The sequence below is a fragment of the Pediculus humanus genome, genomic scaffold (assembly GCF_000006295.1).
Source record: "Pediculus humanus corporis 1103172107630 genomic scaffold, whole genome shotgun sequence".
Classification (NCBI taxonomy): domain Eukaryota; kingdom Metazoa; phylum Arthropoda; class Insecta; order Psocodea; family Pediculidae; genus Pediculus; species Pediculus humanus.
The window spans coordinates 11050-23416 of NW_002987243.1; the positions used below are offsets into that span (position 1 = coordinate 11050).

At 22.8% G+C, this 12367-nt stretch overlaps 1 protein-coding gene across 1 annotated transcript in view; it reads right to left on the minus strand.

Moving 5' to 3' along the window:
- Window positions 1-12367, minus strand: part of Phum_PHUM255550 (uncharacterized protein) — a gene marked incomplete at both ends in the record, with an annotated part of 25600 nt that overhangs the window by 9445 nt on the left and 3788 nt on the right. Inside the window, one exon of the mRNA XM_002426429.1 lies at window positions 9756-9794. Coding sequence (XP_002426474.1) covers window positions 9756-9794 — 39 coding nt within the window. The remainder of the gene's footprint in view (window positions 1-9755; window positions 9795-12367) is intronic.

The window sequence follows — 12367 nt, forward strand, 5'->3', positions numbered from 1 at the left end:
TTTTTTTTTTTTTAATTGGTTATTAATAATTTTTTACCTTTTAATAACAATAATAATAATAATAATATTATTAATAGTAAAACGATGAAAAATCAATAAGTCAAATTATTTGTTTAATAAAAAAAAATTTTCTTCGTTTTTCTTTTCAAATTAAATTAAGATTTTCTTTTCTTTTCCGTTACAAAACTAAAAAAAAAAGGAAAATTTTTGATTTATTGACATTCGAATTTTTTTTTTTTTAACTAAAAAATCATAAAATAAAATGTCACGGATATAGGAGAAAAAAGAAAGAACGAAAAGTTTTTCTTTAAAAAAAACAATCGAAAAACCAAGGAAACTTGGTTATTATTATTATTACTATTATTAAAATCAAAAAATAATATTTTTGATTTTACCGCAAAATATCTACGTGGATGTGACGTCATCATTATTTTTCATCCCTCTCCCTCCCCCTTCCTTCCTTCTTTCCTCTTATTCTCCTTATAATGATTACATTACGGTTGTAGGGATTTAAATTTCGAGTTTAAATTACACAGTCGGAAAACTATAAAGTTTTCCTTTCGGGAATTTTTTTTTTTTTAATTTTACAACAAAAATTTTTTAACATCGATTGTTATTTTTTAACTATTTTGGATAAAATTTATTTCAAGTCGGAAAATCTTTTTCTTTAGAAAAACAATTGAGAAAAAATTTTCCGACTCTGATATTTATGAGTCTCGAGTGTGTCATTTTTATTTTTTTTTTGGGGTTAAAAACCGAATTTCTTTTTTCATTTTTTTTTTTTTTTAAATTATTCAATTTTGTTAAATGAGTTATTATTATTATTATTATTATTATTATTATTTTCACTTATTATCGTGATAATTCGTCTTCTTGTAAGCCCGCGAACCTTAAGGAATAAATGCCTGAATATCAGTGATGCTGCATGCCTGATGAATAGGTTTCGTCTTGTTATGGTCTATGACGTCACAATAATTCTCGTAAGTTTTTCCGTGTCCGTCTTACTCTATGGAAACGAGTTATTTCCGGTAATGGGAGATCAAACATCTGTGGAGTGGCCAGGAACAGGAAAAGTGAGACTCACAACCTTGTCGAGCTGACTCTAGTTGACAATAGAACAAGATTTCCCTTTTCTTTCTGTCTTTGTCTAACTCCCATTATTATTATTATTATTATTATTATTATTATTATTATTACCGAATAAAGTAAAATATTAACGCTTGTATAAGTTAAACATTTTTTTTTTTTTTAAATCTTTTCAGTAAATTCTTTTAAACATGCGTATTAAGATTCGAATCGGGGTTTTCCCCTCCCCACACATATCGCGTTTGTTTTCCCCCCACCGTTTGCATATTTAAAAAAAAAAATTTTACAAGAATGATTTAAATAATAAATTAAGTTAATTTTTAAAAATATTTACTCGTTGATTAAATAAAATTAATAATTTATTTTAATTTATTTTATTAAATCATAACCGATCGATATTTTAATAATTTAAAAAAAAAAAAATTATTTAATATGCTACGGAGTTTAATATTAATTTTTCTAATAGAAAAAATTTGTTGTTCTTCTTCCTTACCAACTGTTTCGTTCCCTGTCTTCCTGATTCTTTCCCCAGTTTCTGTTATTTTTTTTTGGAACGACGAATAAACCGGAAACTCTTTTTCCAGTTTATTTCGTAAAAAATTTTTTTTCTTTTTATTTTCTTTTTCGTCGGCGAATTAATTATTCATTAAATTTTGTTTTAAAATTTTACTTCTTATTTTATTATAAACAAAAATTTTTTTCTTGTTTTTTTTTAATTATTATTATTATTATTATTATTATTATTATAAATTTTTAAACGTAATTTTTCTCACGTTACAAACGGAAAAAGAAAAACTTCACGCATAAAAAATATGGCGTCGATGAGATTTTTTTCCCCTAAATTTTATTTAAAATTTAATTTTTTATTTTATTTTTTTTTAAAGGTATACGTTAAAATTTCGTTAACGTTTTTAATTTCTAATTCCCCACTTCCTCCCTCTCTTCCTCCCCACCCCCTAGAAAAAAATAATAAAAACACGTTTTAAAATAATATACGCGTAGTAAAAAAATTTCATTTTTTATTTTTACAACTAAAAAAAAAAATACGAAAGATTGAAATTTCGTTAGTGATAACGTAAAATAATAATAATAATAATAATAAAGGATACGTTAAAAAAAAAAATCAATAATTTAATTTATTGATTAATCTATCGAATAAATTTTTTTTTATCTCGATCGTATGATATTTAAAAAAAAAAAAAAAAGCGAAACCCATGCTGACAAAAGTTAAAACCATAAAATATTTAATTTAATTTTTTTTTTTTTTTTTTTTTAAACTCATAAAATTTTCATTTTTTTTGTTGTTTTTGTTTTTGTGAAACAAAATATTTTGAGTACGTAAAATATTCTATATTCAGATAATCCTATATAAATAACCGTAGCGAAATAATCGTTTATTTCCCCTGATATAATTTATTCACACGATTAGTATTTTTAATACTTTTATTATTATTATTATTTATAAATTTTTATTGTCATTATTATTAAAACAACAAAGTTTTTATATATATTATTATTATTATTCCCTCTTTTTTATTTTAATTTAATTATAACAAATTTTAATGGTATTTTATTTTGTACAAAAAAACTAACATTTTCATTGTTTTAATATTGCGGTTGAGACTAACTAATTAAAACTAACCGAAACGGATTTTTTTTTAAATAAAATAAAACTTTAAATTACTGACTAACTAACTACTACTACTATAATCGTTGTTAAAATATTTATTGTTCAACAAATGAATGAATGAATCAACTTTTTAAATAAAAAAAAAACCCTTTAATAAAAGACTTTCGACAAACTCAAACGAGATGAAAAGTTTAAAAACGAAAATCACGATTTTTCAATGATTTATTATCATTATTATCATTATTATTATTATTATTATTTTTTTTTTTTTTTTTTTTTACTTTTAATGAAAAAAAAAAAACAAACAAAACATTGAATCGAAACAATACATTGTTACTAACATTCGTATTATTAATAAAAATATTAATAACAATTTTTTTTTATAATCAAACAAAAGAATTTTCATTAAAACTTTTATTATTATTATTATTATTATTATTATTATTATTATCATTACATTTTTTTTTTTTTGGAAAAAAAATTTTTTTTAAACAAATAAAAACAAACAAAATATTATTACCTTTTTTTTTATTATTTATTACTTGTAATTAATTATTGAGAAAGAAAGAATTGAAAAAAAAAAAATTTATTTATTTTTAAACCATCTACCGACTGCCCTCCCCTCTCCCCCTCCTCCCCGCCTTCCCGCCTCCTTCCCGCCCGCTCTTTTCGATGATAAAAACAAATAAATGTAAACAAACAAAAGAGGTATTTAAAATTTAAAGTTGAAAAAAGAAAAAATTTTAGAGGCCTGTGATTGGTTGAAAATTTTCTTTACGTTCCTCTTACATAAGGCGAAAATTACCGATGATTGACGATGATTTTTTAATTACGATAATAATAAAAATGATTTTTTTTTATTGTTGTTGTTGTTTTGTTTACCTTATTCGAAAAAAAAAGGGATGAATGAATGATCAATTGGGGGGGGGGGGGTTAAATAATACGATTTTAATTTTTTTTTTTTTATAATAATAATAATAATAATAATAATAATAATTTTTTTAAAATAAATAAATAGAATAAATAAAAGGATCGACTTTGGAGTCGTACTAAAAACAAAAATTTTGTTTATTTTAACAATAATAAGTAAATTAATTAAATTTTAGGAAAATATTTTGAAATTGTCGTCCGAGTGTTTTTCTATTTTCCGTCAACAGGATTTTCCTTAATTTATTCTAAATTTATTTTTAATTACGAATGAAAGTATAATTAATTACATTAATTAACACAATTCGAATTAATTGTCAATTTATATTATTACGTTTTAATTTAAAAAAAAAAAAAATGGGAAAAACTGTTTTTTTTTTTTTAATTAGTCGTTTCAAGCAACGATTTCATCGATAATTTAAATTACGTTTCCGGTTTTTTCATACTTCCCCCCCCCGACTGTTTTTCTCGTAATATTTCACACACAACATGTGTTTCACACATAAGATATATTTGATGATAATATTTTTTTTTTTTTTTAATATTTTTTTTATTTACCCAAAACGCGAAAATTTTTTTTTTTTTTCCTTTTTTCCTTTACAACGATGGAGGAAAAAAAAAAAATGATTTTCGAGTTCAAAACGAAAACTTTTTTTTTTTTTTTCCTCCCATTTATTATTCAACCGACGAAGTGTCACCAGAAAAAAAAAAAAAAAAAACGAGAAAAAAAAAAAAACTCATTATTGAATTTTTTTTCGTCATCGTTTCGTAAAAAAAAAAATTTATTTTATTTAAAAACTTGATCGAATATTTTATTTATTTATTTAAAATTTAAATTTTTAGGTTTATTAATTCTTATTATTATTATTACTTACCATACATAAAAGTTTATTTATTTTTTTTTGTAGGCGCAGTCAAAAACAGTAAGAAAATTATAAATTTTCATTTTGAATTTATGTAACTTTTTCCTTATTTTTTCCTTCTTTTCCTTCTTTTTCCTTCTTTTTTCTTTCTTAAAAATTATTATTATTTTATTAATATAAAACGCTTGAGAATATATATATATATATATATATATATAATAAATTTATCAAAAAATAGTTTTTTTTACGTAAAAGATTTATATTATGAAAATAATTAAAAAAATAAAAAGTAAAAAAAGAAAAAAGAAGAAGGGATTGTAATTCAAGTTGTAGAAAGAGTCATTAAAAAATTATTTTATTTTTTTTTGTAGAAAATGGAAAATTTAAGAACAAAAGTTCTTTTATATAAACGTATATATAAAAAAATTTTTTAAGGCATCATCACATGTAAGAGTTTTTCTCTCTTTTAAATAATTAATTAAAAAAAAAAAAAAAAACGTAAAAAGCAGACTACGAATAAAACCTTCCTTAAAAAAAACAAAAATTTTCCTTTTTGGTATCTTTTCTGTAATAATAATAATAATAATTTTAAAACGTAATAATCATCTAGAAATTTGTTTTTTTTTTATTTATAGAAATTAATAAATTTTTTTTTTGTATATGAGAAAACGTTTTAAAACGTAATCAATTATTATTATTACTTTGACCCATTCATTATCGATATTATTATCATTATTATTATTATTATTATTTTTTCGAATTTAAAAAAAAAAAAATTCTTTAGAAAGAAAAAACCATTCAATATTTTTTTTTTTTTTTTTTTTTTCAATGATTTGACGTTTTTATTCCGGGAATTTTTTTTTTTTGTTGATTTTTTTTTTCCTTTCCTTTTTCTTTCCTTTTTTTCTTTTCCTTTACTTACCAATGAATCGACAAAATAAGATTATGTTTGCTTCATTGATCATCTATTACAAAAAAAAAAAAAAATTTTCTTTTAATTTCGATTTATTTCGGTTGAAAAATCACTTTGTTACACTTTTAAGCATTTAATATAAAAAAAAAAAAAAATTTAAATAGGATTTTATTAACTCGATCCCCTTTTTTTCCCTTCTTCCCTTTCCCCTCTTTCCCCCTCTCTCTCTTCCCTACTTTCCCCACTTTTCCAGTTTAAAAACGATTTTACGTAAAATTAATTTTTTATCAAATCGCATAATGCGTGTGTGTGTATGCGTATACGACTCGTTAATTTTATTTACTATAAATATTTATTTAAATATATTTTTAAATAATAATAATAATAATAATAATAATAATAATAATAATAATAATAATAATAATAATAATATTAATAATATATTGAGTAAAAGTTTGACCTTTTTACGAAAAAGGTCAAGTTAAATTAATTACCCGTAATAAGTAGTTGTAAAAACTTAACCGTTATTATAAAATTTTCAAATGGGTGAAAATTTAAAAAAAAATTCATAAATTTTCTTTACTATCCCCTCCTCTTCCTCCCCCCACTTCTCCTCCTTTTTTTTTGGACGTTGTTTACATTCAATAATAATAATAATAAATGATTATGTTTTGACTCAAAATAATAAAAAAATTATTATTCATTCAATAAGAAAAAAAAAAAAACAACAAGTCGAATTTATAAGTTTTTTTTTTTTTTTTTTAAATTTGGCTCCAAAAAATTTCAAAAAAAATTTCAAAAGTCATTCTAACTATTTTTCATGTTACGTACGTGCTTTTGCATATTTTAAAAAAGAAAAACAATTTTTTTTTTCTTCTCACTCTCTCCCTTTCCCTTTCTCTCTCTCTCTCTTTCTCTCTATATTTTCAAAATAATAATAATAATAATAATAATAAATCAAGTTTTTCATCGATTTTTCTTCTTTATTGAAAAAAAGTTTATCCAAATCCTAACTCGCGATGATAATGATAATTATTATTAAAAAAATGATTTGAAGAATAATAGGTGAAAAAAAAATGCATAAATGAAAAAAGTTATTAAAGATTAATAATAATAATAATAATTATTATAATAATAATAATAATAATAAGCCAACGGCCATAGCGTGCTGGTCACACCGGTTCCCGTACGATCACCGAAGTTAAGCAGCATCGGGCGTGGTGCAAACTTGGATGGGTGACCGTTTGAGAACGCCACGTGCTGTTGGCTTAAAAGAGCAAAAAAAAAATGAGAACAAGACAAAGTAAGAACCAAAAAACAAATCTTGTTCTACGGTCGACCTGAGGCAGCTCGACGAGAATGTGAATTTCACTGCTTCTGACCTGGCCACTCCAAAGATGTTAGTCACCGGAGCCCAGTTCAGGAGACAAATCGTTCCCATCGAATAAGACGGACTCAGGAAGACCTTCAAGAATTGATGTGGTGCTATCTTATAATAAGTGGCACCACCGAAATTCGAGTATTTGTCCCTAAGGAATCGGGTAGAAACCTCGGATAAATACTTAAAACCCCCGACAAGTAGCCTTGTCGTGTTTAATGGTGGAAAATAATAATAATAAAGTTAGAAATGATGATTGAATCCATTAAAAATAATTAATTACCTTCCAGGTGTAATTAAGATAAAAATAATAATAATAATACTGATGAAAAGACAATGAAAAAAAAATTTATCAAGTTAAGAAGAAATTGATTCACCTGAGTTATTAAAAGAACAATTATTATTATTATTATTTTTTTTTGTTAATAATCTTTCATTTGTTCAATAATAAAAAATTAATAAAAAATAATAATGATAATGATAATAATAATAGAAAATTCTTTTATTCTATATCTTTCTTATACGATAAAAAAAGGAAAAAGGAAAAGGATAAAAAGAAAAAAGAAAAAAAGAAAAAAAGGAAAAAAAATTTTCCGTTTTTTTTTTTAATATACTTCGAAATAAAGGAGAAAATTATCATTGTCAAAATTATTATCATCATCATCATCATCATCATCATTATCATTATTATTATTATTATTATTATTATTATTATTATCATTATAATCAAAAGTTTCACATTTTTCGCGTTTATAATAGACTAAAAAAAAAAAAAAAAAACTAAATTAAAGACGTTAAAAGAAAAATTTTATCAATTACGTTAAATTTTTTTTTTTTTTTGGGGGGAGGGGGGGGGGGTAAAAAAAATAAGCTTTCCTTTTATTATTATTATTATCATCATTTTCCGTTAAAGATTTTCTTTTAGAAAAAAAAATATTTATCATCAATTTTCAAAAAAAAAAAAAAAGAAAATCTTTTTCGAGTTTTGCTTCCTCCCCCCTTCGTCTTTTTATAGATTTTTCAATTTTTGTGAAAAATGTTAAAAATTCAGTTTGATAACGATAATAATAATAATAATAATAATAATAATAATAATAATAATAATAATAATAATAATAATAATAATAATAAGAATAATAATAATAATAAATGAAGAAATTGTATGTATAATCGAAATAGCCAGGAAGTTGCGGGAAATGAAAACGGAAACGTTTCCGGTTATTGTTTGGATAACTGGAAGAAGCTGCGTGATGGCGAAAGGACGACAATTTCGAAAGTATTTTCAAGATTTAAACGAAGAAACCAAAGGAAATGGACAAAGGAAAATTCTTCGATGGCACAATTAAATTATTTTTGATCGAAATCTGGGAAAAAAACCGGAAATACCGGAAAACTCTGACGACCGCATTAAACCCGGCCGATTAAAAGTAATAATAATAACAAATGAAATAATGATAATAAAATGATTCTGATGAAATGATAATAATGATAATAATGATAATAATAATAATAATATTTATTTTTATATTTAAAATCCGTTTTCTAAGATTATTTTCAAAATGGCGTCTTAATTTTTGTGTTTTTTTTTATAACTAATTTTAATATCTGCCAATTTAACGTTGTGAATAAACTACGAAAATCATTGATAAAAAAATTTTTTTTAAAAACATTTCGTTTGTTTGTTTGTTTGATGGATTTTTTTTTTCATTTTATAAAATTAAATTTATTTTACGCGCACAACAACAAGAAAAAAAAAAGATGGATAAATGAAAAGTGAAAATGAAAAGTTTTCATTCATTCGGAAAAAAAAAAAAAAAAACTTTTTAGAGTGACGTTTTTTTTTTTCCTTCTTTTTTTTTTTTTGAAAAGAAGGAAAAAGGAAAAAGGAAAAAAAGTTTAATCTTAGTTTTTAAATTGTTCGCAACAAACAAACAAACAAATAACCTTTTCATGTTTTTTTTCTCTTTCTTAAATCATTAGTATCAGTAAAAAAAAAAAAAAAAAAACTTTTTAATGATGTAAAAATTTGTAACAAATTTTTTTAAAAAAAAAAAAAAAAAAGGTTTGAGGGTAAAAATTAAAATTAAAATTTTTAATTACATTTGGTTGTTGTTGTTGGGAAAACAAATTTTCGATTGTTTTTATTTACATCCTTTTTAAACCTTTAGAAAAAAATTTTTTTTAAAAATAATTACCGTTTTAATTATATTCAATTTACATGATTTTTTTTATTAATATAAAATTTATTATTATTATTATTATTATTACTACGTATTTAAGTTTCGCTCCTGGAAAAATTTATCAGATAAAAAAGAAAATTTTTATATTTTTTTTGTCGTAATAAGATTTAAAAGTTTTAATAAGGCGCTTTTAATAAGCCATTAACTTTATTTTATAAATTATAAAAAAAAAACAAGTTTTTACAAAATTTACTTAATTTTTAAATAAATAAATTTTTAAACTACAATTATTATCATTATCATTATTATTATTAACAAGAGAATAACACATGGAAAAGTTTTTAATAAGAAAAAAAAACCGAAGAGTTTTTACTTATTAAAAAGAAAAAAAACGAAACGGAAAAGGGATATAAAATGGGAAAAATTCAAAAGTTTTCCCATTGATATTTATTTACAACAATCGAAATACAAACAACAACAAACACAAAACGATTGAAAGAAAAAAAAGAAGACGTTTAAAAAACGATGCATGATTTAGACGTTTAGAAAAAAGAAAATAAACAAACAAACGAAGGAACGAGAAAAAAACTTTTTTATTTTCATGTACACAACAGGTAAAAAATAACGAGGAAGAAAAAGAGATAAAGAGAGATAGAGATAGAGAGAAAGAGAGAGAAAAACGTTTTTTTAAATGGCCTAAAATATCAGGAGGAATAAAAAATGACGTCACGTTTAAGGTTGTGACGTTAACTCATCATTGAAATTCAGGTTTAAGTACATTAAATTTATTAAATAAAATAAATTTATTTTATTTTTTCTTAAAAAGAAAAAAAATGTTAGGAGTTGAAAAGAGATAGAGATAGAGAGAGAGAGAGAGAGAGAGAGAAAATATTAACTGGAAAAAAGAAAATTTTTTCTTTTTTTAATTTACAAACTTTTGAGATGATTCGAACGAAAAAAAAAAAAATACGCGAGGAGGTAAAAAAAAAAGAAAATTTTTGAGTTAAACAACAAATCACGTGATCCGTGAAGGGAAAAAAAACATGTGAAAATTATCAAATAAATCATTTTTATTTTTCCCCCTTCCCCCCGGTTAATTTTCCTTTTTTTTCGAGAAGGAAAACCAAATTAAACTTTTAAAAAAAATTTTTTTTTTTTTTATATTAAATGTACTGAAAAAACAAAAAAAAAAAAAAACACATGCTATGACCCGACAACAACAACAACAACAACAATTTTTCGAGTGGCTACTTTAAAAAAAAAAGAGAAAGAGAGAGAGAGAGAGAGGTAAATAGGGGCTAATCCTAAAATCTCTAATCCCTTGGCAAAAAAATTATTTAAATAAAAATATTTTAAGGTAATTTTTACCTTTCTCTTCCTCTCTCCCCCTCCCCCCTCTCTCTTTTTTTCGTTACTTATTTTGATTAATTATAATATATTAAAACATTTTAAAGTAAATAAAGTAAATTATAACTCTCTCTCTGTCTCTCTCTGCCACGTATATATATTTTATATAACCGCGATAAAAATTTTAAAAAAGACACCTGGGGATGCAAATTAAAATATTTTATTTTATGTATATTTTATTTATTTATTAATAAAAAAAATCTTTACGCTCTTAAATTTTCCCTCCCTCTTCTTCCTTTTTTTTACAATCAAACCACAAAAAAAAATTTTTTTCTTTTCATCTATTATCATTATTATCATCAACTCGATTTTTTTTACCTAATTTTTTTCCGAAACAAAAGAAACAAAAAAAAATTTTTCAGGTGGTTTCACATTGAATAATTCCATGACGTCATCATATTTTTTCATTGTGACGCACTGATTTTTTTTTTTTAAGGTTAAAAAAAGGCTGTTGTTTTTCCTTTCCATTCATTTCATAAATTCATCACAAAAGACTTTCCTCCCTTTCCCCCCCCCAAAAAAAAAAAAGTCATTTATCAAGTCTCATTAGTCGAGTTTTATTATTATTATTATTATCATCATCATCATCATTATTATTATTATTATTATTATTATTATTATTATTATTATTATTATTATTATTATTATTATTATTATTATTATTATCATTATTATCATCATTAATAATGCCGTTTGCGTAATGCTCTGAAAATAATTTTAATTTTTTTTTAAAAATAAAATAAACGGTTAAATGAAAAAGAAATTTTATTTTACGTCTTACCTTTGAGACGGCCGCCATATTTGTTTTTTAACTCGGATTTTTCTTATTATTTTAGTTAGTTCCACGATGGTTTCTAAATTTTTAATTTCGCAACGAATAATTTTTCCCTGATGAATATTTTCCGACGTTTTAAATATTTCTTTTTTTTTTTTTTCGTTTGTTTGCGTACCTGTTTCGATCGTACTAAACCGCCATTTTGTTTTTTTTTTCTCTTTTAAATCGAATTCGTTTTTGAATAATTGTTACGGGAAAAAGATAAAAAAATTTTTTTTTTTTTAAATAATACATGTTTTAATACTCTATGGAATTTAATTTACGTTATATATATATATAAATTCGAACGGTAGAAAAAAATTTATTTTTCCGTTACGAAAAAAAAAAACCGTTAGGAAAAGAAAAAAAAAATGGCGAAATCTGTTGAATTTGAGATTTTATATAAGACAACCGGTCTTGAAAATTTTTTTTTTTTAATCCTTTGGGTGCCGTCTTGGGAAAGTTTATAGTGAGAAAAATATTGTTTTTCCAACCGACTGTGAAATCCTGGAACCGTTATTCGTTTTCTTTAAGTTGGCAGAAATGTTTAGAGTCCGCATTCTCTTGAGAATTCAAAAAAAAAAAAATTCACGAGATAAAATTATACTAATAAGTTTTTTTTTTTTTTTCTGAAGTAACGGTTAAAAATTTTTTTTTTTTTTTATTGAAAATTGTGTGACGTCATTGAAAATTTTCCTTTTTTCTTTTTTTTTTTTTTTTGGTATTTCAATAAAAAATTTCGCGTTTCGTAACTCATTATTTATTCGTATTCGATTTTATCTTTAAATATTGGATTTTTTTTTCTTCTTCTTCTTCTTTTGGTGAAAAAAAAGCAGAAGAAAAATTATCATCGATTGAGTTGGAAATAATAATAATAATAATAAAAGGAAAATTTTTTTAAACGCCTTAAGATAAAAAAAAAATATTGAAAGCTTGTCCGGATTTTATTTTTCCAGTAAAACTTTTTTTTTTAATAAATTTATTTTAATTAGAATATTTAAAAAAATTCATGCACGTGATCGTGCCTGGACTCCAGACCGTTACCAAAATAATAATAATAATAATATACAAAAATTAAAATTCCACATTTGTTTATAAGGTTATGTGTTAGTGTTTAACCTATTTTCTTTTTTCGTGTGTGTGTTTGTGTTTGTGTGTTACCCACGTAA